Genomic DNA, 27,415 nt, shown 5'->3' with positions numbered 1-27,415 from the left:
CAGATGCTGCGTGGGATGTGAGTAAGCTTGCGTATTGAGATCCCCAAGTCCGTCATGGCGTTTTATTCGACTTGAAGTGAGTGAGAATTGCCACGCAGAAGGGGATGAAGTCGATAGAGATTCGTTGCGCACAATGTCGCGACAAGATAGCTTCTGTGTGTATGGGCCTGGTTTGGTGCAGTTAGCCTACCGCCAAGACCGGAAGCTGTTGCTGGGATGTCGCTTTAGCTGTCTGGAGGGTGACATATTGATCGATACCGATGTGTATTGGCTGATTGCGGTGATCGATCACCTTATGCACACCGTTGGAGTGTATATATTGCGGAGAAGCTGCTTGCAATTTTGCCGGTGAAACTGTAGTGTGACAATTTTGGTTTTTCCTAATAATAAATACTAATCTATTTTAGACTATTGGAAACCCAGGGAAGTGTGTTTTGACACGGTTCTTTACACGGTTTTGCAATTAACATGATGTTAGCAAAAATATTCTTAATCCTTTTGAAGGCAAAAGATGATTTTTGTACAAGTTTTTTTTCACGGATTTTGTAATTAACACGGTTTTTGCTTTTATTCTAAGTCCTTTTGAACGCAAATAACTTAGAAGATTGGTGGAACAGTGGAAATTCGATTTTTTATTAACCATGGCATGGTTTTAGTACTTTGCTAACTTTCTTGAAGATGCGCAAATCAGGTCAAAACAATGAGGGAATATTGCGCCTCTTGTAAAGCGGAAGCATCCACGCTCAATATGGTAACCCAGATTTCCTTGTTTAGAAAATTAATGATTGTAGGCTACACGAACAAATTGCTTTTTATACAAGAATTGTCCAATGTTTTCTACCTGAATTGACTTCTCAAGGTTATTAATATGCAATGGTCTTTCATATAAGTTACATCACCTATAAAATGGCATGAAATTTCCGTGCCTTTGGGGTTTCATCAGCACTTTGTTTACATATATTCAGCTTCTTAAATGATAATTTTTTGATCCGTTGTATATTCATTAGGGCGTTCCAAAATGACATCATGTTAAAAAAGTCATCGGGCTCACTTCTTAAATGAAAGGTTAGGGTATCATGACCACTTTCTTCTTCGGAGTGAATTTGCTAAAATGCTCCCTACTGCTGGCGAATTTTAATTTTTCGAAAAAGTGGGCCGATTTTGGGTAAAATTTCAAATTCATGCTTGTTGAAGTGTTTCTGAACTGTCTTAGATTTTTTCAGCATTTTTTTATTTTTCTGGAGATCATAATGGAGAAGTTTGGTTAGTAAGTTAGTACAAATTTTGAAATATTAGAGCGGCTGAGCCATTAAAGCTTAGTAAAAAGTGTAATTTTTGGCATTTTTCATTAGTTTTTCTTCAAAACTGGATAACTACAAATTTTTAAAAGTACAGAGAACACTTCAAATAGTTGAGCCGAATAGAGGGGCGTAATTTTGTTGAAGAAAGTGTATAGCCACGGTAAAAGGGGTATGAATTATATCCTTCAAAATCCTTCAAAATTGACTATTTCGGAAATGTGTGATCTAAAACGTAAGGATCAGTTTTTCAACATTCACCCGACCCTTCTGCATTTTTCTTCACTTTAAGGTACCTAACATGGGAATGAGATTTTATATAAATCTGAATGCTTTAGTCAATCAGGCATACGAAAATACGCCATAACTCGCCACTAACTCGACATATTTGTTCAATTTTACTGATTTTGAATCCCACTAGGTGGTTATTAATATACTAAATAATTTAAAAAAAATCGTCAAATGCTCATAAAAACCGATTTTGATGTACTAGAGACAAGAAGAAAACGTCATTTTTCATAATTTTCCTCCTATTTTACGAAAAACAAAATGCGGACTAAGCACACTGAAAATGTTTTATTTTGTAGAACAGTGTTATTTTTTATGACTACCATAAAATGTCAAAATGTTATCTAGCAAAAACTTAAATAACTCATACCCCACTAGCCGTAGCTATACACTTTCTTCATCAAAAATACGCCCCTATATTTGGCTCAACTATTTGAAGTGTTTCCTACGCTTTTAAAATTTTGTAGATACCCAGTTTTGAAGAAAAACTAATGAAAACACCAAAAATTACACTTTTTGCTAAGTTTTAAAGGCTTTGTCGCTCTTATCATCCACAATTTGTACAAACTAACTAACTAGTCTCAATTTTTTGTCAAAACCCAAAATAATTTTGAATTGCTTCATTTTTTTTTAGTCCGTTTATTTGATAGGCATAAATGCGTTAGTTTGGCGGTGTCAAATTCTTTTGTTTTTACCTTTTAAATGATTTTAGGAGGTTACAATGTTCAGATATTTGTTTTCATATTAAGAGGAAGAATTCTGCAGCAGGGGGTGGGCATAGCGTAGTTGGTAAATCGATTGCCTTGTACGCAGCGCACCAGGGTTCGAGTTCCGACCCCGCACATAGGATTAGGAATTTTTCATAAGAGATTTTTCTAATCCGAAGAGGCGAATGACCTTAACGTTAAAACCTCTATAATCGAAATAAAAAAAAGAATTCTGCAGCTGTCTTACGACTAGAAATATAATTCGATATACAAGAGTGTGGGGCAAAAGATTTTTTTAAGAAAAAATTAAAAATAAGGAATACAGCTTGAGGGGGGAGTAATAGTTTTTTTACGAAATATTTTATAGTTATCTTAAGACTAACAATATAGTTTGGTATACAAAAGGGGGAACAAGTTTTTTATGAAAAACTATCTAATACCCACCGCGCGTGGCTGCGACTTTTAGCGAAATAGGAGAAATCAAAATTTGTTCCGAAGGATAATCTGGCGGGCAAATAATCTCCAATCAATAGCACACAAACACACTCCATAACAAAATCCCTACTATGTATAAAGTTTTACGGCAATCGGTTAAGCCGTTTGGGAGTCTATAAGTCATATACATACAAACATTGACTTTTATATCTATAGATAGATAGATAGATAGATAGATAGATAGATTGATCAGTTATCTTACAACTAGGGATACAATTCTATTTACAAGATGGAGGACAATAGTTTTAATGAAGAATAAAAATAACAGCTATCTTAAAATTAGCAATACATAATACAAATTGATTTTTTTAACGGAGACTTATGCTTGGTCAAGATATTCAGAGGGGGGCTTATTTCCAAACATCGGTGTAGCAGCAGTTGTATCAAGGGCAGGGGAGAGAAGGCGTATATTTTGACAGGGAAAGAAGAGTAAAACTTGCAACGTTCGGGCAAACGGGAGATCAGCGACACAAATTAGCGCGCTTCAGCCTAGTAGATCGTCGTGTACCGGGTTGGCGGATGGTATTCTTCGGACCCGCGGGGAATCCTTCAAAAGTCATCGAACCTCGAGTTGCTTTCGCTTCAGTTTCTTTCTATGCAGACGTAGTGGTAAGGGCGAAGGCGATCGCATAGTAGCACTCTGGCACTGAACACTGATAATATAAATTCTTAAATATAATGAAATCGATCTTAAAATGCACGAATTCATTCGTCGTTTTCTGCAACGAAGTATTTTCGTGCATTCTAAATAGTAGGTTTTGTTCATTTCATAAAGGAGAATGGCCGCTTGGCGAACGAAATCTTTCGTAAATTTTACACGTTTAATGTGTACTGCACGAATGTTATCGTTGATAACGACATTATTTTTCGTGAATGAAAAGAAATGTTTTGTTTATTTTAATAAACGTGTGTGTATATTACGAACGATTTCGTTGGTCGCACGAATTCATTTTGTTTATCTTAGAAAAGTGTTCGTATTTATTATCCTCTTATTGTTTTCAGTCGATCTTTTGGGATCGATGTTTGACAACATAGATTTTTTTTTTTGATTTAAAAAAATCGATGTTGCCAAATCGATTTTATTGTGGTACGAAGACATGGCCGCTTGATGAACGAAAGTTTTCGTAATTTTTACTTATTTAGTGTACATTGCACGAATACTGTCGTTGAAAACGACATTAATTTTCATTAATGAAACGAAATGTTTTGTTTATTTTAATAAACGTCTATATATATTACGAACAATCTCGTTGGTCGCACGAATTAATTTCGTTCATCTAAGAGAAGTTTTCGTATTTAATAGCATATTCTTTTACATTGCTCCGGCAGAGAAAAACTCAAAATTATTCATGCAAAACCATCGAGCGATGGCTCAACTGAATCCGTACTGCTCCGGATTCTGGATCAACTAGAAGTGGAAGAAGTTTAGAAAATCTTCCTGAGACCGGCGGACACGGATACGGCTACTAATTAGCCTGAGACCGTCGTGAACATCAACAAATATCTGACGTATAGCAACAATGACTCCATATTGAAGCTCTGTTGATGTTGACGGTTCGACGAATGGTACTCGTAAATATTATAAAGATATTCGTATATAGCAGCGAACAATTCGTTTGCCGAACGAAGCTGTTTTGTAATAAGCCAACGAAAGTCGTTTCGTGGTTTTCACGAAAAACTCGTACTAAAAAATAAATGTGTTTCAATAGAACTACGAACGATTCATAATATGTACGAAAAATTCGTATATTTTATGAAAATTATCTGTACGAAACTAATGCATAGCGATTTACGAATATATTCTATCAGTGAAGAAAAAAAATAAAAGAAATTGGCTTAATTGGTATATTTATTGCTTTTATAAAGATGAAAATAAGGGACATATAGAAGAGATCGTGATTTGCCAGCATATTCCGAACTGGGACATTGGGTGGACTACCTCGCGCCCGACGGGAATTTTTTTAACTAAGACCTGGCGTCTAAAATCCGGCGCACGCCCAGACAACGTGTCGATGTCGTGATACCCCGCATCACAAGCGCACAGACTACTCTCCGCAAGCCCAATACCCACATCCATCCCGACTCACATCCATCCCCCTAAACCAAGGCTTCGTTGATACCTTCGGGATAATAGAATGTAGCCAAGTTCCCCATTGCTCCACGAGGTTTGCCAACTGTTCAGTGTTCTCTGACGACAGATACTGAAAAATTCGTTGAAGCAAATTGGTCTCTCATAGATATCACGTTCTAATGCGCTTTTACTAAAGAGTCGGCCTGTTCAATGCCCGGTATGTTGCAATGAAAGGGGGCCCAAACAAAGGTAATCTGGTAAGAGTTTTCAGATAAAGTTACAAAGACTCCCGTATCTTCCCCATGGATGTGTCGAAGAACACAGTAGAATCAGAAGTATCTAGGAAACGGACGCGGTTGGGATTATACGAAGAAGGATTGATGCTCTGTGTCATGTAGTCGAAGTACAAGGACATAAATCGGGTTTGAGATTGTCGAGGCGAAACAAGATCATTTTCTCGAACAACTTCCTGGATACATGACAGCATTGCAATCGGTCGATACGAGTTGTGGTCAGAGGCTGGTTTCCTGGTTTTTGGATGGCGATGACCTTCACTTGCCTCCAGTCATGAGGAACAATATTACCCTCAAGAAACTTATTAAATAAATTCAACAACAGTCTCGTGGCAGAGTCTGGCAGATTCTTTAACAAGTTGAATTTGATTCTGTCTCGCCCTGGGGCTTTATTGTTACATGACAAGAGAGCAAGTGAGAACTCCACTATCGAAAACGGTGTTTGGTTCGCGTTATCGTGAGGGGACGCGGCGCGGTAGATCTTCTGGGCCGGGGCGGAATCCGGACAAACCTTCTTGGCAAAATCGAATATCTAACGGTTTGAATATTCCACGCTCTCGATAGTACTGTTTCGGTTTCGTAAGTGCCAAGCCGTGCCCCAAAGAGTGCTCTTCGATGATTCTCTCGTTAGCCCGGCGCCAGTAGCTACGTTTTTTGGCTTTCATCAAACTCTTCATGCGCTTTTCTGCCATCGCGTACTGTCGGTAGCTGGCTGGTAGCCCGTCGTCCCGGTAGGTCTTATACGCGGAGGTCTTCTACGCGTACACGTATGAGCACTCCTTGTCCCACCATGTGTTGGGAGGACTCCCGCGAGAGTTCGAGTCTGGTCTGGGCTGGAATCGCGGTATCGAGAATCGAACCAGCTAGGAACCCGTACCCTTCATTCGGAGGAAGCTCTTGTGTCGACTCTACTTTTCCGGATATCGCGGACGCTCTTCCAATCAATAATTCGTGGGAGGTCATACGAAACATTGATTGTGTGCGGTGGCCCTGAACCGTCAGCAATATCAATTACGATTGGCAGATTGTCGCTGCCCTGGGGATCAGAGACTACTTTCCACATGCAATCTAACCGCAGCGATGTCGAGCAGAGGGACAGGTCTAAGGCGCTCAGACGCGCTGGAGGGGCAGGTATTTCGTGTCATTTCATCCGTGCTCAAAATGGTCATATTGAAGTTGTCGCAAAGCTCATGGAGTGAGGTAGATTGATTATCGTCATGAAGGCAACCCCATGCCGTACCGTGGAAGTTGAAGTCACCTAAAACTAGCATCGGTGCGGGGAGGAGTTCCGCAATATCGCCAAGCCGTCAATGGCTAACTGAGACTCTAGGGGGGATGTAGGTGGAAGCAATGCAAAGGTCTTTGCCTTTGATTCTGGTTTGGCAAGCGACAACTTCAATGCCTGGTGTCGAGGGGATGTCGATTCGATTGAAAGAATAGCATTTTTGATTCCCAAAAGTACTCCTCCGTAAGAGTCTTCTCGATCCAAGCGAATAATATTAAAATCGTGGAAGTTGACGTCTATTTCTGAAGAAAGCCATGTCTCGCATAGTGCAAATGCATCGCTTTTCAAGTTATTTAGTAAGATTTTAAAGGAATCAATTTTCGGGATAATGCTTCTGTAATTCCACTGTAGAACAATGATTAAATCCGTGACCTCGCTTGATTAATTAGCCATCGAAGGATACAATTGCTGAATGGAGGGGCCATTTTGCACTGAACTGCATCAAAAATGTTTCTACTACGTGGAGAAAGCTTATCAAGATGCTTTTATAAGGGTCAGAAATATTTAAAGCTGTAAAAATACGGTCCACAATGTCAGAGAAATTTATTAAGCAAGCGCTGGTTTCTTTCTCGCACTGCGATATGGGAACACTTGGGGTTTTTGATATTTATGGAAGTGCTGGGAACTCCTTTTCTGAGCTCTGAGGTTTCTGAGACCGGGAGCGACTTGCTTCGGTTTTGCACCAGTACTTCCTTGAGTAGTTATTTTAGGGCGACATGAAGAGACAGCTTCTGGCGTTTACGACAAATCTTGGGAGAGGAAATGTTCCTCCTTTTTCTATTGCTTCTAGGCACAGCAGAAGATGTTCCCTCCTGGGGTTCATGACAGTCGCCTTCGTCAGTAGACAAGTTGGTATAGAAGTTCGTAGACACCGGTGGTGTAACTATCTTAAGCATTCCTTTCAGGAATCGCTTAGAGCGTCTATGAAGGGAATGCTTAAGATTTTCCTTGCATTGTTTGTACGCGGACATGCCGGGAGAACAAGAATCATCCGCATGATTCCCACCGCATTTCCCACAACGTGCCTTATTGCTACAATGGAGGCTGTGTGTCCCAATTGTTTGCAATTAGCACAGTTCATGACCCGCGGCACAAAGAACAGGTAGGCGAACCTTGACAAAGAGGAGGTAGTTGGGTAGTGCAGAACCGGCGCTGGTAACCCGATAAGAGTCTGAGTTGACGTATGTTTTTTTTCTCCTCAGGTCCTCGCAACGCAGACTTGAATCGGAAAGGACCCCACAAACTTCGACCCTGTTGGCTGGAATATACACTCTGTACTCCTTCGTAAAAAACCCGTTGCCAGCGATATCATTTGCCTGATTTAAACTGTTTACAACCACCCGAAGCTTATCAGGGCGAATTTTCGTATTTCTGTCATGGCCGAATAGCGATCCCTCAGAACTCGAGAAATCTGCAACAGATTCAAACACTACTTCCTGCTGGTAGAAGTTATGCGTTCCACCCAAGTCTTCCGCATGCACTCCTAACTTTTTCTACTGAATCTTAGCATTTCTTGCAACTTTTGCCGAGATTTAAACAGCTGAGCTCGGTAAATTCATTTTCGCTGAGATCTTAATAAAACGTACAATAGTTTGCTGGGAAATATTTCGCTGAAAATCAACAAACAAGTGACACATTTCCGAGATATCAGTGCAAACATTTACTGATTCCTCGGCGGTGCGGGAAATTGCCGAGCTCAACTAAGTGTGTGGTCGTTGATAGAACATAACTCATCTTTATGTTTTACCGGCCGGCATCGGCGATAAAACATAATGACCATGCGGTAGACTTTGGTGCAACGCCCAACTTCTACTAGCAGAAGGCAAAGGATTTTTCACATTTCCTCTCGATGCCTAGTTCTAATTGTCCGTTCTAAGTTTATAACTGATGCGCTCTAGATTACCTATCGGTCTTCAATTTCATTGCTTCCATTTGCTTAGGATTAAATTTATCAAACAAAATCGATACAGTAGAATGGAAATAAACAAATAAAAGTTAATCGAATACAAATAAGCTACTTGATGCTTATTTCTGATGCTAATGAACTACTCCGAAAAAATGATCTTTAAAATTAATTTAAACACGTGTATTGGTAACCGCTACTTCGGAATTTCCGGAGAAATATATTAAAACCCAATTGAAATCTCATCGTATCAGGATGAATGTCCAAATACTTGGTATTCGTAATGAAAAAATTAGACAATATCAGTGGATAAAAGATTGCAAGTTCCAAATTTCAGATTATAAGACTAGGAACCCCATACTTTCAATTAATATTTCAAAGTTTTCAAAAAGAATAAGAATTTATATTTCCAAGTTCCGTATAAGAATCTGGAACGAACTTCTAAAAAAACTATAGATTGAATGAATATCTTTCCATAGAATCCACCACTTCAAAATTACTCACGCATTGTTAGAAAAAATAAATAAATTTAATTGCTCTTATAAATCAGATGGATCCTTTCAAGGTTTCGCATAGATCATTTTGGGATTGACAATATTTTAGTTTGCTGCAGTTTTCCATGGCGCATGACAAAATCTGCCTCCAGTTTAGCATTTGATCGATGCTCATAAAAACCATGTTCCCAACTCCATAACCGCGAATGACCTGTTGTGCTTGACAGGCACCAGAGCCCGACATATGTTTTCCCACCTAATTGTTTTGCGTTTTGCTTTCCTGGCGTTAAAAAGGGGCCAAACCCTCGGTAGAACTGAGGAAATAGAGTGCACACTTTCCCTCTTGAGATCGTAATGGAGTGGAACAAAACGACCGTTTGCAATACAAAAATCATCTATCATTCCGAAGAGTCCTCACGCGCCCTTTTTGTGTGTGGTGGCTGTTCATGTGAACAATAGACAGCAAAAGCGAATCACGGCACGGTCGTCTGAGGCTAGGCAGATACTGTATGCTATGGTTGGTAGTTAATATCAAGATAATAAATAATAAATTTGTTCGGAATGACACATCCGCAAACCGTGTAGGACGGACAACGGTGGCAATGAGGGGAGTGAGAATAGATCCGCAAAATCTGGATTTTTCTGCTTGTATCATTCCGCAACAACTAGAAATCGTTTGCAGCTGGTTCATATAGGGATGACAGGGATGTTCAGTATGCAAAGTTCTGCAACTGTTCACACGAGGGCTAACCATCCGATCCGAAATATAATAATGGCGCTGAACAGGCACTTATGCTTGGAAGTCAGCCCGAATGTTTAAAGGCCCCTGCTCAAGGGACCAAACATTATTGTCATTCTGCCGGTACGGGATATTGTTGCGTAAGTGACAGTTTATTATTTTTGCTATAAAATTGTTTAAAGGAGAGGGGTCTTTTATTGTGGGTTCAGTTCCAAGAATCCGCTCTAACCGGCGTGATGATGTGGAAGATTAAACTTGTGATCGTTGTTTTTCATCGTTGCAATTCAATGCCCGCCTTTCTACTTTGTGTATCTCGCAGGCTGAACTTGGGACAATTTATCATTCCAGAAAATATGTTTTCCCTTTCCCCTGACTAGCCGAGGTGTCAAGGGAAGCCATTTGTCCCAGAGAGGAACCATTATAAATCCAGGATTTCCCATGTTTGGTCCGGAATGAGGGTTGAAACTTTTTGCCTGTATGACGATCATTCGTGAGAATTTAATTTCTAATATCTATTTGTAATGGAATCTGTTTTTGTTCTGATTTTGCTTTCAGACTGAGCTAAAGACTTGCACGGCATGCGGTGAACCGATCGCCGATAAGTACCTTTTCGACGTTGATGGATGCTCGTGGCACGGTTCCTGTCTACGTTGTTCCGTCTGTTTGACCATGCTGGAGCGTCAACCGTCGTGCTACTTTCGCGATCGGCAAGTCTACTGTCGGACGGATTACGCAAAGTAAGTATATGCAGTAATAATGTTGTGTGTTCGGGTTCACTCGATGAAGTTACATCTTTATCTTAATTATGATAAACATATTGGAACAATCTGATATTTTACTAGGCTAACTGTTTCAGCTAGGAGCTATCGTTTTCTCTGCTGTAAGTCGATTTGGTTTATTTAGTTAACCCGAAAAAATCGGAATTAATTTGGTTCATATAAATTGTATACATTCCCATAGGTGGTTCGAGCATGTGAATTAAGAAAGAACATGGCTGACGAGATATAGCTATTCATGACTTACGAAAGAAAACTTGATATTTGGAAACAGCATTCCTTACAAGGATCAAAAGTAGAGAGCGTACTGTCACACCGGTCTTTAAATCCATGGGCTGTGTTCAGTCTCTTCGCTTAAGACTATTTTGGAACACAGTTGTTGTATCCAATACCAGATAACGAATGTATTCTGAAAGTCGTGCAAGCGGAGACAGTCGTAATTAGATCGTACTACAAGATTCAAGACGTCCGCGTCAACTAGATTGTTCTTGAAGAACTACGAAAATAGTGTTGCTTGTTTGTGGGCTTCCCTAGTCAGTTAGTCAATTGCCGGGATGCACAAAACTATTAATTTAAGGTATATTCTACGATTCACGGAATGTAGGTTGAACGAAAATAGGACCACAAACGAAAATCCTGTTGTAATTGTGTTCAATATTCGTGACGCTTGTATAATACTTTTATTTCTCGAGATATATGTTTTTGGGAGCTTCAGTCACGGTTTCCGTTATGTCATTACCAAATCGTTTTTATACTTGTAAACTAGTTTTTAACTTTATAAACACTATTCGTAAACCAATTGATGATTCGTGATTTTAGGATCATTTTTTGACGAAACTCGGAATTTTATCCATGAACATATTTATGCCTCGTGAACTGCTGCATGATTCCTAGTATCTTAGTCATAACTAAGCTGACCAACTCTCACGAAAAAATCCGGACACCTTGCAGCAACGAAGCGTAACCGTTCACCACACTCAGGTAGATTGTTCGCATGGTGTACGGATTTTTTCGACAGAGTTGGTCAGCTTAGTCATAACTCATCATTCATGCTTGTGAAATAGTGCACGAAATCATAAAATACGCTTCTACTTTCTGTTGCATGAACTTCATAAAATACGCATTGTTGTGTATGATCTTAATCTATTAACTTTGTTACTTTTTAACGACATTCAATTAGCTATAGATTACTGAGTAGGAAAAGTTATGGAAATTTAAGGCTATAGTACTCAAGTGATAGCAAGGATGTGAAATATACAGTTCGGAAAACTAGAAGTTGTCGTTGGAAACAGGCCTTAAATCTTACGGGCTTATCTTTTGTCTTCTGCTGGCAGGAGTTGAGTGAGTTTGCTAATGTGTGTAAGGGTGTGGTTTTGTTATATTAACGTGAATAATTTAACGGTACTCAGAATACATGGTGCTACAGTGATTTTGTACTTATCAAGTAGGTTGTAGATCTCATCTACCGTAACACAAAATAAAGTGAGAAAAATGTGGCATACCCTCTTGATTTATAGCAAAAAAACTATTTTTCGGTACTTTTGGCATACATTTTTTTGACTCGGTAATTTTTCAACCGATTTACAATTTTTTAAGTGTTCTGGAAAGAAAATGCAACTGTACGCTATGCTATGTTCTTTTGTTGAAAATACTATGCGGTTCTGGGACAACAACATGAAACCAACCATTAGTTTGCGATTTTTTCATGAAAATTATGAAAATTGTTCAACATACTTCTAAAGACGCATCTTTGTTTTAATAAATATTTAGCTAGAACGTTTAATTCCACATCTAACGACCTATCTATCATCAAAATCGGTTAAAGAATGGCAGAGTTATAGTTGTTGTTTCTAAATTTTCATTACTACAAAAACGCTTTTTAATAAAAAATTTTGAGCAATTTTCATATTTTTTCGAGAGCTGTAGAGCTAGAGTTTCGGAAGGGTTCCCCGTCAGAATTACTCACTACAATTGCAGATGAGACGGGAAATGTCACCCACTACAGCACTGCTTAAGGCCAATTGCAGCGGGCCGTGATTCTGAATGTAATATTCTTTGCACGGAGAAAATATTAGCGGTCGTAGGGACTTCGCGATTGCGTGTATCATCGTGAAGGGCTCGAGCGTTTGTACGTCAACGCGTTCGATCGCGTGTGCATTTGTAGGTTGCATGTGCAAACGGGTATTTAACTTTGCGTGTATAAATTCTATTTTATGACCGTGTGGCATTTCGCATATTTGGATGATCACGCGCGGATCGTGAATCTGACACTTAATTTTCGGTGTACGGTTCAGTTGCTAGAAGAAAGTTAGTTATTCCGTATCACTAGCGTTCCCGGTCATGCCGCCATAGATCGTGTTGTCTAGTACATGTGAGCGTTATTTTTTAATTGATCCAACTGAATGTATGAACCTAGGTTGCTAGGACGGAGAGTTCAGATTTCCGGACGTGACCGATTCATGATCACGCGAATACGGGCGTTTGTGGATTCACGTTCGAGACTGTGTTTATAACTTCGAAAGTACTAAAACGATCACCTTATTACCGGTATGTTATTAGGCTTTCGCGATCGCGGGCGTTGGTGTCCCGATCAGACACAAATAACAGAAATTTTTCAAAACTATATCTCGCATTGTTACTTGTTATAAATTTCTGTTATTTTAACTACCAACGAGAACTAATTTATAACACAATATGTTGTGTTCTGTTATAATCTTGTTATTTCATTCTGATCGGGGTGCGTGGATGATCGCGAAGGATTTTAACGTTCGTATGTTAATGTGGTTGTCGCTTGTGCTCTCGTGTGTACATTCAATGTTATAACCGTGTGGCCATTCACGCCATGGAACGTGTCTAGTGGATATGAGAGCTTTCTTTTTTCAATTGGTTCAATTGAAGGCATTGACCTAGACTGTTGGTACCGGGAATAGAGATTTCCAGAAGTGACCGATTCATGAACGCGTGAGTGCGGGACGCTTGTTGTTACGCTTGGTCTACGCTTGAGACTGCGCTCGAAAATTTATAAGTGTTGGACGTTCACCTTATCACCGGGATGTTATCATGTTTACGAGAACGCGGGTGTAGGCTGCGTGGACGATCGCGAAGGGTTTAAGCTTTTGTATGTTAACGTGTTTGTTGTGTGTATATGAATTCGCAGTTGCTAGTTGATCTTGTTGTTTAGCGGATATGAGCTTCATGTTTGGTTTGGTAAACTAATAGAAGTACAATAAAAACAGGCCAATGAAGTAGAAGAAAAGAACACATCTAACATGAAATCAAACTACTTGAGCTCGTCTAAATGCCAGCAAATGATATTTATTTACCATTAATGACAATTGAATTGAATCGACTGCACGATTTGAAGACCGGTAAAAAGTGACCAACGGATCCTAGGAAGGATTACTCACTATTTCATCATATACTCCATTTCTGTACCCATTCGCTGACCCAGCCAAGGATGCCAAAGGTACTGGTCAACTACATTTTTTTCGGTATATTTACATTTGCACAAGCCGTACAGCCCGCTACAGCGACGCATCACTACAGCTCTTGCCAGAACGGTAGCCAAACCGAGTACATTTTCCCGTAGAGCACATTTTTGTTTTGCTGCTGTACTCCGACTGCTCGGTGAGAGTGTGGCGTAGTAAAGTTTCTCGCTTTGTACACTTTTCTCTGCGCACACGAAAGCGTTGATGCCGGTCGTGGCGCAAACGAACCGCATTTATTTTTGTCGTTAGTGATTGAAAATATTGAATAGATCAAAAATATTAAAAAGCGTAAAATAAGGAAAGAGAAGCTGTACCGCTCGCGTCTGGTGGCTGTACTGGGGGTAGTATTTCTTTGTCATGTTACTGCTTTGCTTACAGACTGCCGTACAGCGCTGGGCTTCCTGCAATAGCGAACGACAGCAGCGATGAAAGAGAAACGAGAATGTAGGCAGAAAAATTACAGCCGCAGAAAAGGTAGGCATTTTTCATCCTTGGACCCAGCTGTCACAAATACTCAGACGAACACATACACAGATAAACGTAGGACTAGCACATAACAATTGTACACTAGCACTACAAACTACTTTTATTGCAAAACAACTACTAATAAGCTTCTACTATTGCATGTTTTACTTAGCCTTTGCATGATGACGAAGTCGGTCGATGAATCGACACACAATTACTCCCACTGCGAGCCGTGCCAACCAACACTCCCATTAAACTATGAAACAATGCTGGTAAACATGGCCCACAGATAAAGCCAATCTACATCTACCCACAAGTTGGCCACGCCAGCGCGCACAGGCTACTGGTTGTTTTCTCATTAAGTCATGAGTTCACTATCGGATTTTGCTGTCAGTGCAGCGTGACTTATGATCATGATTGCAGGATCTTAGTTGCGATTATCGCAATTTGTATTTATGTGATATTTTAGTCATGAGTAGAGTGATTCATGTTCATGATTTCAGGATGTTGGTCGCGATTTTTGATATTTTTGTCACGAGCAGGGATGTTATGCACCTCAGAGCAAATAAAGAGAAGAATAACAAACGCTCTTTGATTTTTCATGCGAACCACCGCTCTTCTCTTTCACAATAAACCTCTTCACTTCGATGCGTGTTGCTCCTACATGTGTATTCTACTCCATGGCTGCACGCCACAGTAGAAATAAAGAGGCTCTTTAGTGTGTATCTTGGTCCCACGCGCACGTAAGTAGAGAAGGCAACCAAAAAACATTTTTAAAACGTTCTTCTGATCAAACTTTATCTGAATTGTAGTTTGATTCGCCTTCTTACCTGCTTTCCAGTGAGGGAAGGCACAAAAAAGTGGCTCTTCAAGGTGACTCTTTGAACGAAATTATGCAGCTCTTGGTGCACAGATCTTACTCTTTTTTGTTTTCAAGTTTCTCTTTGTGCGATCGTACTGCACATCACAGTGTTTTTGTGCTGCTCTATTTTTAATCGGTGTATTTCGCTCTTTGTGGCTCATTGTGTGAGCAAATAACAAGCCTGGTCACGAGTAGTGTGATTTATGTTCCTGATTTTAGAATCTTTGTTACGATTTTTGTAATTTATTGGGACGTTATCTTGATGTTTTATTCTAGAGCTCCCTTTCGAATTTGACATGTGGAGTGATGTGACTCATGTTCATGAGATCAGCAGTTTTATTATGACATTCGTATTTTCTCTTCGCCTTATTGCGATCTAGAATTTTTGGGTATTATCGGTTTTTTTTATTCGAAGTAACATGAGAACATGAACAGTAACATAAAGCTGTGACTGATTCGCGGTATCTTGTTCTGTGAACAATATCATGAACACGATTTGCTGCTCTATAATGTATTCTAGTGTTCAGCGCAGCTTTCTTTTTCTGTCGAGACATCTCCCTGAACCTTGTCAAATGAATAACGATGTTCTAGATCCTAATAATTTTCTTATATCTACTACCCGTGCCTCTTGCTGGTCGCTAGTGTGTGGACAGATATGACATTTCGTGGAATCGTGCATGGAACAAAAAAGATTCTACGAATAATGCTTCAAATTTTGTGAAATAGTTCACGTGAAAATTTCATAGCCATGTTGCATGAAATTGAAATCACTAGCACGCAAGATAAACTGTAAGTCAAGTAATAGGAATCATGAACTATTTCACAAATCCATGAATATTTCATGATTTTGTGAACTATTTCCTGAGCACGAATGGTCAGTTGTGACTTTTTTACTAGGAATCATGAACCAGTTCACGTATACATATACTATATTTTATGATTTCGTGAACTATTTCACGATCACGAATGGTAAATCGTGGCAATCATACTAGGAATCATGAACAGTTCGCGAATATAAGAATAATATTTTATGATTTCGTTAACTATTTCTCGAACACGATTGGTAAATCGTGTCATGAATAATATTTTATTTTGTGATTTATTTCACGTGCAAGAATGGTCGTGGTTATTGTACTAGGAATCACAAACCACGAATTCATGAATATTTCGTGAAAGCACGGATATCGGATCGTGACTAATATATTGAACTAATGTTCCTAAATATATGAATAAAATTATGAATCAACCTTTGGTTTTATGAATAATGTTCATAAAGTTGTGAACTTGTTCACGTACAGAAAATCGTTTTGGCAGTGACAGGGCGGAAACCGTGACTGAAGTTCCCAAAACAAAAAATAATATTTCTACTAACAAAAGCGTGATGCTGGCGCTACTGAAGGGTAATTGAACATAATTATAAAACATAATTTTTGTTCATGGTTCTGTTTTCGTAACGTAAAAACGTGATTGTTCTAGAATTTATGGTACTTTATTCACGATTCTGGAGGAAAAAAATTTCTGTGTAGGCTACTCGGAGAAAGTAGCTGGTATTGAAGGACAACTTCCTTAGATGGCCGAACAGCCCGTATTGAAGCGGATTGCTGGAAGAAGACCCTAAAATAAATTAAAACTTGAATACAATATTTTTAAAAACACCAAACTTTCCTTAATTTTCTCTTGCAGGTATTTAACCTCATGAGCACAACGCAGAAATAGTTTAGCCTCCAGGGAATCGCAAAAGATTTTACCACGTCGTTGTAAAACAGCGAAACATACATTTTCGGAAGAACATGAGCTAACTATCAACGATTTATAACCTGTAACTGAGCAGGCTCTCAATTTCTCACATTATCAATATGAACAGCAATTCATGCTTCCGAAAACAGGCCTCAAACGAGTTCTCAGCTGTTAGGGACTGTTGAATTCCAGCATTACTTAAACGGTACATTGTTTTTTGATTACTCATTATCTTTTCTTGGACTAAACTCTAGAAAATCGAACAGATTATCACCTAACATCGAAATTCCGCCCACCTACAATTGGGTTACGTAATTAATTAATGAACCCCGGACTGATCCGTTTTTTGCCCAGCCGCATCGAGTGGAAAGACGGTGGCTCTCGTGCAGCGAAATCAATTAACATATTTATCAATTAAACTCTATAAATAAAACAATATTCCAGTTGGAGCACGTCGCGAGAGTAATAAAAAAATAAATCCATCAATCTTCGCCAGACCGGAGGGCAACCTGCGCCATAGAGCCACGCGAGGCCGGGTGGACAATAAATATTCATGAACGAGAAGCTGAAGAATCCAATCGGGAAGGGTGCAACCGTTTGGGCGAAGTGAGATCGATCCGCTGCGACAGCAGCATCCTTCAATCTCCCATGAATCCCGATTCGGCGATCTGTCCGATGACGACGAAGACGACGACGACGACGACTGTCTCGGTTAGATGGCGTGGCGAGTCTTTTTCACGCAACCAGTTGACGATCATTGTTCTGGCTGTCGGATTCGCGCCGCGACTCGTACTTCTGAATTGTATACCACTGACTGGCAGTAGCAATACCTGCCGGCAGCTGTGCAACGTAGGAGACAAAATTAAAGCTCATATCAAATTGTAATTAAGCAAGACATATCGCGCCTTGTATCGCATTGTGCCGTTGTCCCGGGCCAAGTTATGGCCCCTCAGCTACAAAAAGCACACTTTGAGAATGGTAGAAGTGGTTCGGTAGAGTGGGACAGACGGCCGGGGATGCATTCAGTCAGGTTCCGCAGGAAGAATTGTTAAGTATGAAAGATGTTTGTGGTTACAAAATCTGGGTGCTGCTCTCTCTGCTGTGACAGGGCAACCGTCGTCTTCGAAGTCGTCGTCGTCAGCTGTGGTAGGCCTGAATGGGAAAGTGTGTAACTGAGGAAGCTATGACTGTGGGTCGGGTTAATGTTTTGATTACTTAATTAAAATCTTTTCTAATGGTTAATTCGTTTTGGCAACTACTTGCAATTATAAAATAGGAATACAGAACTTTTTAAATGTGTCCAAAATTATGAGAGCCAATTTGTATGTTCATTATTATAATCCGTCGGTTGAGCTATAACGAAAAAACTAACTAAACCGACTGAATTTCGCATTATTTTCCATTCATCAATAATAGTGGATTATTGTGGATCATTACAATATAATTTGGTTTTGATTATAGATGTTTTTACCTTAGATTCATTCGCCTGTTTCGGGTTAGTAAAATCTCTTTTAGAGAAATCTCTAATCCTATGTGCAGGGTCGGGAATCGAACCCAGGTGAACTGCGTATAAGCGAAGACTACATATTAAGAAAACTGATATCACTTTCCTTCCCCAATACAAATGAGAAGCGCAAGAGATTACAGCGCCTCTATTGGAGGAAGGTAGGAAGATTAATGTAAAGGTGAATATGTGTGTGTGTGTCTGCATCACTATCGGAAGTACCACCTTTAGCCGCCAGTGGTGATGCCGTTACTGTCTCCCGATTTTGGACAGAGTTGCCAGTCTTCTTGATATGCAGTCCTCGGTGTAAGGCAATGGATTTATCAACTACGCTATACCGGCCCCTCTGATATAAATTCTTCATAAGGGATTTTTTTTAAACTTGTTTCTAGCATTATTCCCCTGTAAACTGGAATTTCATAGAGAATACAAGTTAATCCACATCTTTACTCTTCGTAAAAGCAATTTTGAATGTTTTCTGACTAGAAATTTTAGCAAATTGAGAGTAGTCAGTAAAACAAAAGTTTGTTTACAATTTTTTTTAGCCCTTTTGATAAGTTGATAATGGTTAAGTATGTGTTTTTCTACAGAAATGATTTTTTTGAGAAAAACCTAGGATAACTGTTTGACATCTGTCTAAATTTATTGTCAACACTGCATGACATTTAATTTTGTCATTGAATTGTACCAACCAACCCACAGTCGTTTTTCCCTGCTACCGGTAGTGGGAAGGACACGCATCCAGAAGGCGCACGTCAACTGGCGGAGTGCGCAATCTTCGGCAGGAATGCTCACTTGCTCGTTTGTGGATCGGATGGTGCCATGCAATGCTAATGTGACTGCACATGTGCACCGTTTGCAGGCCCCGTTGCAGTAGTTGGGGCAGTTTACTGTTTTTAAATTCAGCATTAGCAGCTTATATGTTATGAAATGAATGCGATAAAAACCGAGCGTTCCGAGCGAATTCAGCGTTACGTGGCGAGGATCGGGCGATGGGGAGCAGTGAGACTGAGATGTACACAAGTATTGCATGTGTTTCGGTCGAGATTAGATCTTGTAACGTGTAGCCTTCTCGCCTGCTCGCTACGGATGGCGGGCCATGCGAGGAACCGCGTGGAATCTGGGTTTTTTATTGGGTGTTTGTATTCGACCACAAGCTTGCCAGTTATATTGTGACTAGAAGCTGGCATGCGGCGGGTTGCTTGATACAAGATACGGACACTATTCTTTTATTAGTTTTGAGCACATACAGTTAATTAAACTTTAATTCTTTTCTTGTCGAAATTGTTTGCTAATTGATTGGGAAATTTATGGATATCCCTGAAAAAGCATACATTGTAGAATATGGTATATGCAGTCCAGTAGCGTAGGTCAAAAAGGTTTCCAATGGAAACACAAACAAAGCAAATAATTCCAAAAGCAGTTGACTATTATGGAAGAGATCTATGACACTTTTATTGCGATTGGATAATATAATGTGTATAGAATGTGACGACGAGCGACAAATGAAAAATACTACGCTAGAAGACGAATGTCTGCAGTGGCTACACGGTAGAATAGAGAATGATATGAATGGTGGACAAGCTACACACTAGACGAAGTGCGAAGAGATTTTCAACGATAAGGCCGTTTTCTGAAAACATAATCTTGGTCGATCTTTTCAATCTTTTTGGACTGGCTAGACGACTTTATATACTCTATCTGCAAGAAACACATGTAATAACCATCGAGGCGTAACGTCTATAAATCACTTTCTGCGCCATTGGTTGAATCCTTTGTGTGTGTGTGTGTTAACCATCCTATCTCCCACTAGCGGGTAGTGATTTACAGAAAAAAGATGTTTGCATGTATTTAAATATATTCATGCAAATAACTTGGTTCATGGATTTAGGTAGGTGATAGCTCAATTGACTTTCCGATGACCCATTTAGTGTACAGCGCCAGACATTTTCCGAGATCATCTTTCCATCAACCAGCTCCGCCTTAATGTAATGTGTGTATCAATTGGATTTTAACATTACAGTAAAACTTTCGATTCCTCCCAGCAATGACTTCGCGGCCCCTTAGAGGTCCGCGGACCCCAGGTTGAGAATCATTGATCTACATCATATCTCTGTTTACTGCGTTGCACGTCTTTACGTCGCTTGTCATTCTGTGGGCTACATTATCCGGGTTGATGTCCGGTCCTCTCGTTTTAAGTAGCTCCCTGCACGTCACTTCAACAGACTCTCCTCGGACATTCAAAGACTTCAAACCTCGGACATTCAAAGACGCTCCGGTGTCTCCTCGACGATCTCACACTCCAAGCACAGTGTTGACGTTGCGTACCCACACCAATGAAGATACTCCTTAAGCAGCCGTGGCTCGGTAGGAGCAGTTTCAGGTGGAAGGTCATTTCTTCGTGCTTTCTATTGACCCACGCCGACAGGTTTGGATGAGCCGGTAGGTCCACTTTCCTTTCTCCGTATTGTCCCATTCATGCTGCCACGTCACCATCGAATCGATTCTCATCATCTTCCTCACGTTTCTGGCGTTTCATTGTCTGTAGCACTTGATACCCTCCGTCAGGGTAATGCAGATGGGGATCATCTCGGCGACAAGGCATACTGCCTCCGGTACGCAATCGCAACTCGTACGACCAGCAGTCGAAGCGTCCTGTTCAGCTTTTCGCGGTTTCATTGTCTCCGTCACCGACACCTTCAAGTGTCTCACCGTTAGTGACACATCGTCCACGAAACCAACGATTTTCACTTTCCTGGGAAGCCGCAGTGTTAAGACCCCATCGTACATCCCATTCCAAAGTGTTGGACAGAGAATGGAGCCCTGAGGAACGCCCGCTGTGACTCGCATTGCCTATTGCCCGTCGGTACCGATATCCGTTTCGTGAACCAATAAGCTCCCAGCTCCTCGCTTCGCCGCGATCTTCTTGTTATAGTCCTCGGCGGTTGAGCTAGCCTCCACAACGTGCCGTCAGGTAGGTGTCGAGTCTGCAGCCAATTTTCACTACAAGGAAATATTTTCACAAGATAACTTTTGCAAATGAAACTTTGAGAATTTTATTTAAAATTTTAGGCATATTATTGTTTAACATATTGAATTTTTTCAAAATTCTCCAAAATATTTCGGGGGGGGGGGGGGGGTTTCGTCCCCAAACCCCCCCCCCTACTACGCCACTGTTGGGTTGTTTTGATTTTAACAAAGGCAGATGTTGGCTAGGACAAAATGGATGCCTAGCAGGGGGCTGGTTCGGACTCAAACGTTCAAACCTTTTGATACGAGAGCAGTCCAGGATTTCTGTATATATATATATATATATATATATATATATATATATATATATATATATATATATATATATATATATATATATATATATATATATATATATATATATATATATATATATATATATATATATATATATATATATATATATATATATATATATATATATATATATATATATATATATATATATATATATATATATATATATATATATATATATATATATATATATATATATATATATATATATATATATATATATATATATATATATATATATATATATATATATATATATATATATATATATATATATATATATATATATATATATATATAGTATATAAATTGAGTACCTATTTTTTTCTTAGGCCCTGTTTGTGTACTCTATTTTTGTATTCTCCTTCGTGAGTTGTACGCTTGTCTGCGTTAACTATGCATTATATATTGACTAATCTATGTGAAGTTGTGTTAGTGCGAGATTGAGATTAAATCGGGTAATTTTTTGCCAAATGAGGTTAAATCAGATGGCGAATTGTAAACATAACGTTATATGTATGTTGTCTATACACATTGCAACTGTGTTGGTGTCCTAGGCGTCAAATAAATCAATAGATAATTGCATGATGACGTCATATTGGAAAATGATATTTCAACGAGCTTATTTGTATGCTGCTGGGGTTTGGAAGCGATTCGAGGCCGGTTTCTGGTACTGTGGCGGAGTCACGTAAACTACTTGATGTTTGACTTCCTTCGGCTCAGCGACGGGGTGGCGCATGGTCGGATCTATGAATTTGTTTAAGTGAAGCGGGTTGATGCTGGAGTGTGCTTACAGCAGAATCGTCTGTCTGTGTAGAGTTCTCGGGTGTTGGTCTACAATAGTGATATTTTCTTAGAAGTGCAATATTTTGCTATCATCAGTAATGGAATATTCTTTAATTTAATCGTTTGCACACAGTTTTTAGTGGTGCAATATGTTAAAGCCTTACATCTACATTCTTAGGCTTTGTTTGTATTTTTTCGATCTGGTTCGATGCCGTGTGCGGGCACCGATATTCTTCCGTATACGCGATGTGCGCGCATTTGAACTGGTCTGCCAAAGCCTGTGTGGGGGAGCATCCGTGCGTGGTGCTTGGCATTGGGCCGGGCCGGAGAGGTGTGGATTGTATTGTGGACCTCGGTGCCTACTATGGGGAGATTGGAGACTCATTTGACAGTCAGGAAAATGTTTGGTAACTCATCACACGGGGTATCGCCAAGTTGACAACCCGCGAAATATGCATGCATGATTTGTCTGGTTGACCCGTTTATGCTTAGTCTTAGTCGTGGAGGGCCGATGGTTGGGACCAGTCTGGGTGGGCCCCGGTTGCAGTTGGTTGACGTTCTTGTATATCATATAGGGTGTTGTTTATAACATTAAACCACTCTACGGAGGGTGATGATGGCTATTCATAGTGATGCGCATCATTTTTGGTGGAGGGAATGAATTTTGTATGCCGGTTGGTTTGCGGCCTAAATTGGAAAGGGGCCGGACTCTTTACAGAGAAAGTGTTTTAGGTGCCGTGCTGAGGGGTTCCGTTTAAATGCATGGTTTGCATTTGCGCTCTTTTCTCTAGATTGTTATAGGAGATACCAAGCTACACTTGGGTCTACATTGTATGGATTTCTATGCTTTGTCCCTAGAAAGGTAGAAGGAGACTCATTGCTTTATCCAAGATAGCGTGCATGGGCTTGGTTAGGGCTCCAAGGATACGCTATTGTTTCTAGGTGGAGTCTTACACCCTGGTTTCGATTAGGAATAGATGAGGCACATATTTCAGATTTGGTATCGTTCAATAGTTTGGTTTGCCGATTTAATGCATATTCTATAAATCGTCAATATCAATTCTGTTTCGCTTATTAATGTGCGACTTGTCTGGATAGTAATAGACTTCGACTAGCTATTTTAGTTTTTGATTGCTTCTAACTGCTTCAGGCAACAAGAGGACAGTAGAATGTTGATAACATCGTTAGGTTGGCTTTTAACGGCTGGAGTCGGAATTTGATCCTTTGGGTTCCTGCTCCCATGTCGCGGGAAGTGATTAACATTAATTAATTAACAGCAATCCTTTCTTCATTTTTTGCATTTTCTGAACTTTCTGGTTATAGTGGTTACACTGTTGTGTTGGATTTGGTGATGATCCCTTTTCGTTATGTGTATCTACCATTCTTGCTTTTATTTGTGGTAGCATGCCTGACAAATTAAAGACATCCCTGCCAAATCTATTCGGAATTGGAGCCTGAATCAGTTGTCACTTGAGCCAGAATTCTGAAAAAGTCGGGATTCTGGCTTATTTTCCAGCAGTTCAACTGGGACGTTGAATCTTGATCGAGACAATTTGGAATGGTGTAGTGCCAATATTGAACGAAGATAACCACTTTGGCCAAACCTCATATCGAGTTATCCGACAAATTTTGCTTACTTCTAAGTAAAAACTTTTGGTTGGAATGAGTCGCAGAGAGTATGCATTAACAAAACAATCGCTGGAAGCATCTGAAAATGACAATTGAAATTGATTCTCTTGGAATAAGGTTGATCTGAATAATTTAATACAGGGTGAATCATTATGACGTTTTTTTTGTTCTCGCAAAAATTTGAAAAATGGAGTAAATAGTGAAATGTTTATTTGTCAATCGAAAGAACATTTTTTGCCATTTATTGTTTGAAAACAATTTCTTTTAAATGTTGACTATGTTGGCGCTTGAGGTAATCCATTCGACTGGTCCAATTTTTAATGACGGATTCGAGTATTTCAAGTGGTATCTGGCTAATTAGTCGAGTAATGTTGGTTTCCAATGGGAATGTCACCACCGCTATGTTTTCTTCAATGCGTGCTGGATGTGGTCGATTTGTTCGCTAATGATCCAATAACGAGAACTGCAACTTTTACTCTTTGTTTCTATGGTGAATAGTGGAGTCAGTTGGCCGATTATGTCGACCATATTATGGTCGGAGTGCACGAAACGCATTTCTTACTGATCGCTGATTTTCGAAATATAGTTGAATAATTTGAAAATTGTGAGCATACTGTGGTGGCAAACAATACTAAACTACAATAACATGACATGCCCTGTTAAAAACCATCATGTTGAACTACCCTGTATATGCCAAGGTTTGAGACTAAAACAAGGATATTTGAAGTATAATAAAGACGCTTTCCAAAAACCTTGAAAATAAGGACATGTCCTTTAAAATAAGGACGGTTGGTAACCCTAACATTGGTTATATATCGTTCCAAATGCACTCGAGTTAGGATAATAACGCGCGTAAATATTAGTTGCATAAGAGTCAATATTCTATTCAATCTTAATTGAGGATAGAAAACAATACATTATTGTCGTTTCAGTGCTTATACATACTAAGAAATTATCAATCAGGTATTCCTATAGCTATTTCGATAAATGCATTGAACCGCATTACATAGTATTTTATTGTTCTTGTCGCGATTCCCCAGAATAAAGAAACATGAAGTAATAACATTAATCACATCCCGTTCGGAAAAGTTTTGATTTGAACATAATCAACACTCCCGACAGCCGGCTGTACGGGGTTCAAGTTGCATAGTCTATGAAACTGAGTATTTCCAAATTAATTCAAAAAACGATAATTCTATCAAATTGTCTGCAGCCAGCTGCCCAGAGCAATAAACACATGATAACCATTCTTAGAGTTGCATAAATCGTATCACTTATCAAGGTGTATCCAGAATTGTGTAACTTTTTATCCCATCCTACTAACAAAAACTCCTTCCCGTGACAAGCGTGGAGATACAGAGGTATACACGGTCTCCATAACAACGTTTGTCGCACTAACATTCCTTTCCTACCCCGATGACTGTAAGAACGTGGCCGGCGCCGTTATTGGTATCCCAAAGTATAGAACTCTCGAAACGTGCACATTGAGGATGGATAGCTACTCCCAGGCTCCATGCGTTGATTCTCTGTGCAATTTCGCTTGTTCTGGCCAATCACGGAATAGCAACTACGAATTGTACGGTCATCATGCTCATGCTCAGAAAAATGTCAAGAAAGTTTGAATTTACGTAAAGACTTAAAGCAATTATTTCATTATATAAAACTTGTAGTATTTTGGTAGTACATTTTTCAGAGAAACAAATAATTAAGCATAAATTTATAAAAATGTATTCATAATTGGCGGAGTTATGGCTTTTTCCCCTAAAACCTTTTTTTAAGAGGTTTGTAGTTATCATTGGTAACCAATAGATCAACTAAATTCCTGAAACTCAAAAAAAAAAAAAATCCATGAGTGTTCCTCGTACATTAAAGATTTGTTGAATAAATAATAATTTTTCCCTGCATTCGGGAACGTTTTTCCTAAAAAATGCTGTTTTAAGCTCTCAAAATTGTATTAAAAAATTCTTATCTGCAAAAAAATTATGCAAAAAATAGGAATCGTTAAGGTACGCGAAAAAATAATTACGAACGATTAAAAAAAATTGAAGAAAATCGGTTGAGTGGTTTTCGTGATCACGGAAAAATATTTTTTGGAAAAACGACATTTTGAGAAAATCTAGTTTAAAATTTCAAGTTGCCATTGCTCTTGGTACACGAAGTGTGCTTGGAAGCACTGCACAGTGTTTTGAAACGTCGTTTTCGTGCTCAAAATTAATAACGTCTAAACCGGTATTGTTTAGAGAAGTTTATGCCTTTATAAATGCGCATCTACAGTAATATATCGTTCTGTGATTAGTTCACCTAAGAGTGATGAACTAATTACGATAGAGTTATAGAAAATATTATTACAAAAGAAATTGTTGAAGACACTCTATATCTAACTTTAAAAGTTTTCGAGTTATATGGAAGACCCCTTAAAATTTGTTTTTTTTATAACGTTTTTGGAGTCTTCCACAAAGTTGTTTGCGGTGTCAAATCACATATTTCTGCTGAAAGAAAAAACTTCCTATCTGTTGTATTTAAAATTCTAAATATTTTTAGGATAACTTCCACTTTAAATGATCCGTTAAGGAGCAAAAGGGGCAAACAGCATCATAAGGCACTGACAGTACTAGCTTTTTACTTTCATATAGTGGCTGATTTGTTAGTCAACACCATTCACCTAAGTGTTATGTTCAAAACAAAATGCCATCGCATGGGTATAAAATGAAACATTCAAGCGCACTATGACAAAAGCAGCTTCATCTTCTCATGGTAAATTACATAGAGCACATCCATCGTTGATGTACTATGTGCAAAAAAAGAAAAGGGATCTTTGATCACATACATGATTCAAATAAGAAATGTGGCAAATCGGGTGTTTGAGAAGCGTGCATAGTGAAATTTAACTAATCAGTGGATGCTAAGTAGCTTGAAAATATGCCGATGGAAACCAGCAGGATTGCCACAATTTTAATTAGTATTTTAGAATTTATTTATGTCCTTCGTGACATTTATAGTGGAGCTTGATAAAAGTCACCTGTTCACAATGTGGGTTTATACGAATGAGAGTATACAGTACGAAAAAATCGAGCAGTTTACGCACAGATATTTAGCCGCACTAGGAATCCTAGGTACCTACCTAGAGACAGCGCCATCCCAGTAAAGCTCAACCGGAATGCTGGCTGGTTCTAGTATGTATTCCGGTTCCTGTGACAAAATCATTTCTAGTTAGAATCGGTTCTGTCACTGGAGCCGGAATACTTACTACAACCAGTCTGAATTCTGG

General features: G+C 39.2%; 1 protein-coding gene across 1 annotated transcript in view; it reads left to right on the top strand.

Annotated features, from left to right (window-relative positions):
- Positions 1–27,415, top strand: part of LOC131693406 (LIM/homeobox protein Awh-like) — a 161,383-nt gene that overhangs the window by 111,126 nt on the left and 22,842 nt on the right. The window contains exon 2 of the mRNA XM_058981184.1: positions 10,129–10,310. Within this exon, the coding sequence (XP_058837167.1) occupies positions 10,129–10,310 (182 nt within the window). The remainder of the gene's footprint in view (positions 1–10,128; positions 10,311–27,415) is intronic.

Source organism: Topomyia yanbarensis, chromosome 3 (genome assembly GCF_030247195.1).
Source record: "Topomyia yanbarensis strain Yona2022 chromosome 3, ASM3024719v1, whole genome shotgun sequence".
NCBI lineage: Eukaryota > Metazoa > Arthropoda > Insecta > Diptera > Culicidae > Topomyia > Topomyia yanbarensis.
Note: the sequence above shows the minus strand (reverse complement) of the source record. Positions and strands in the feature narration are given on the sequence as shown.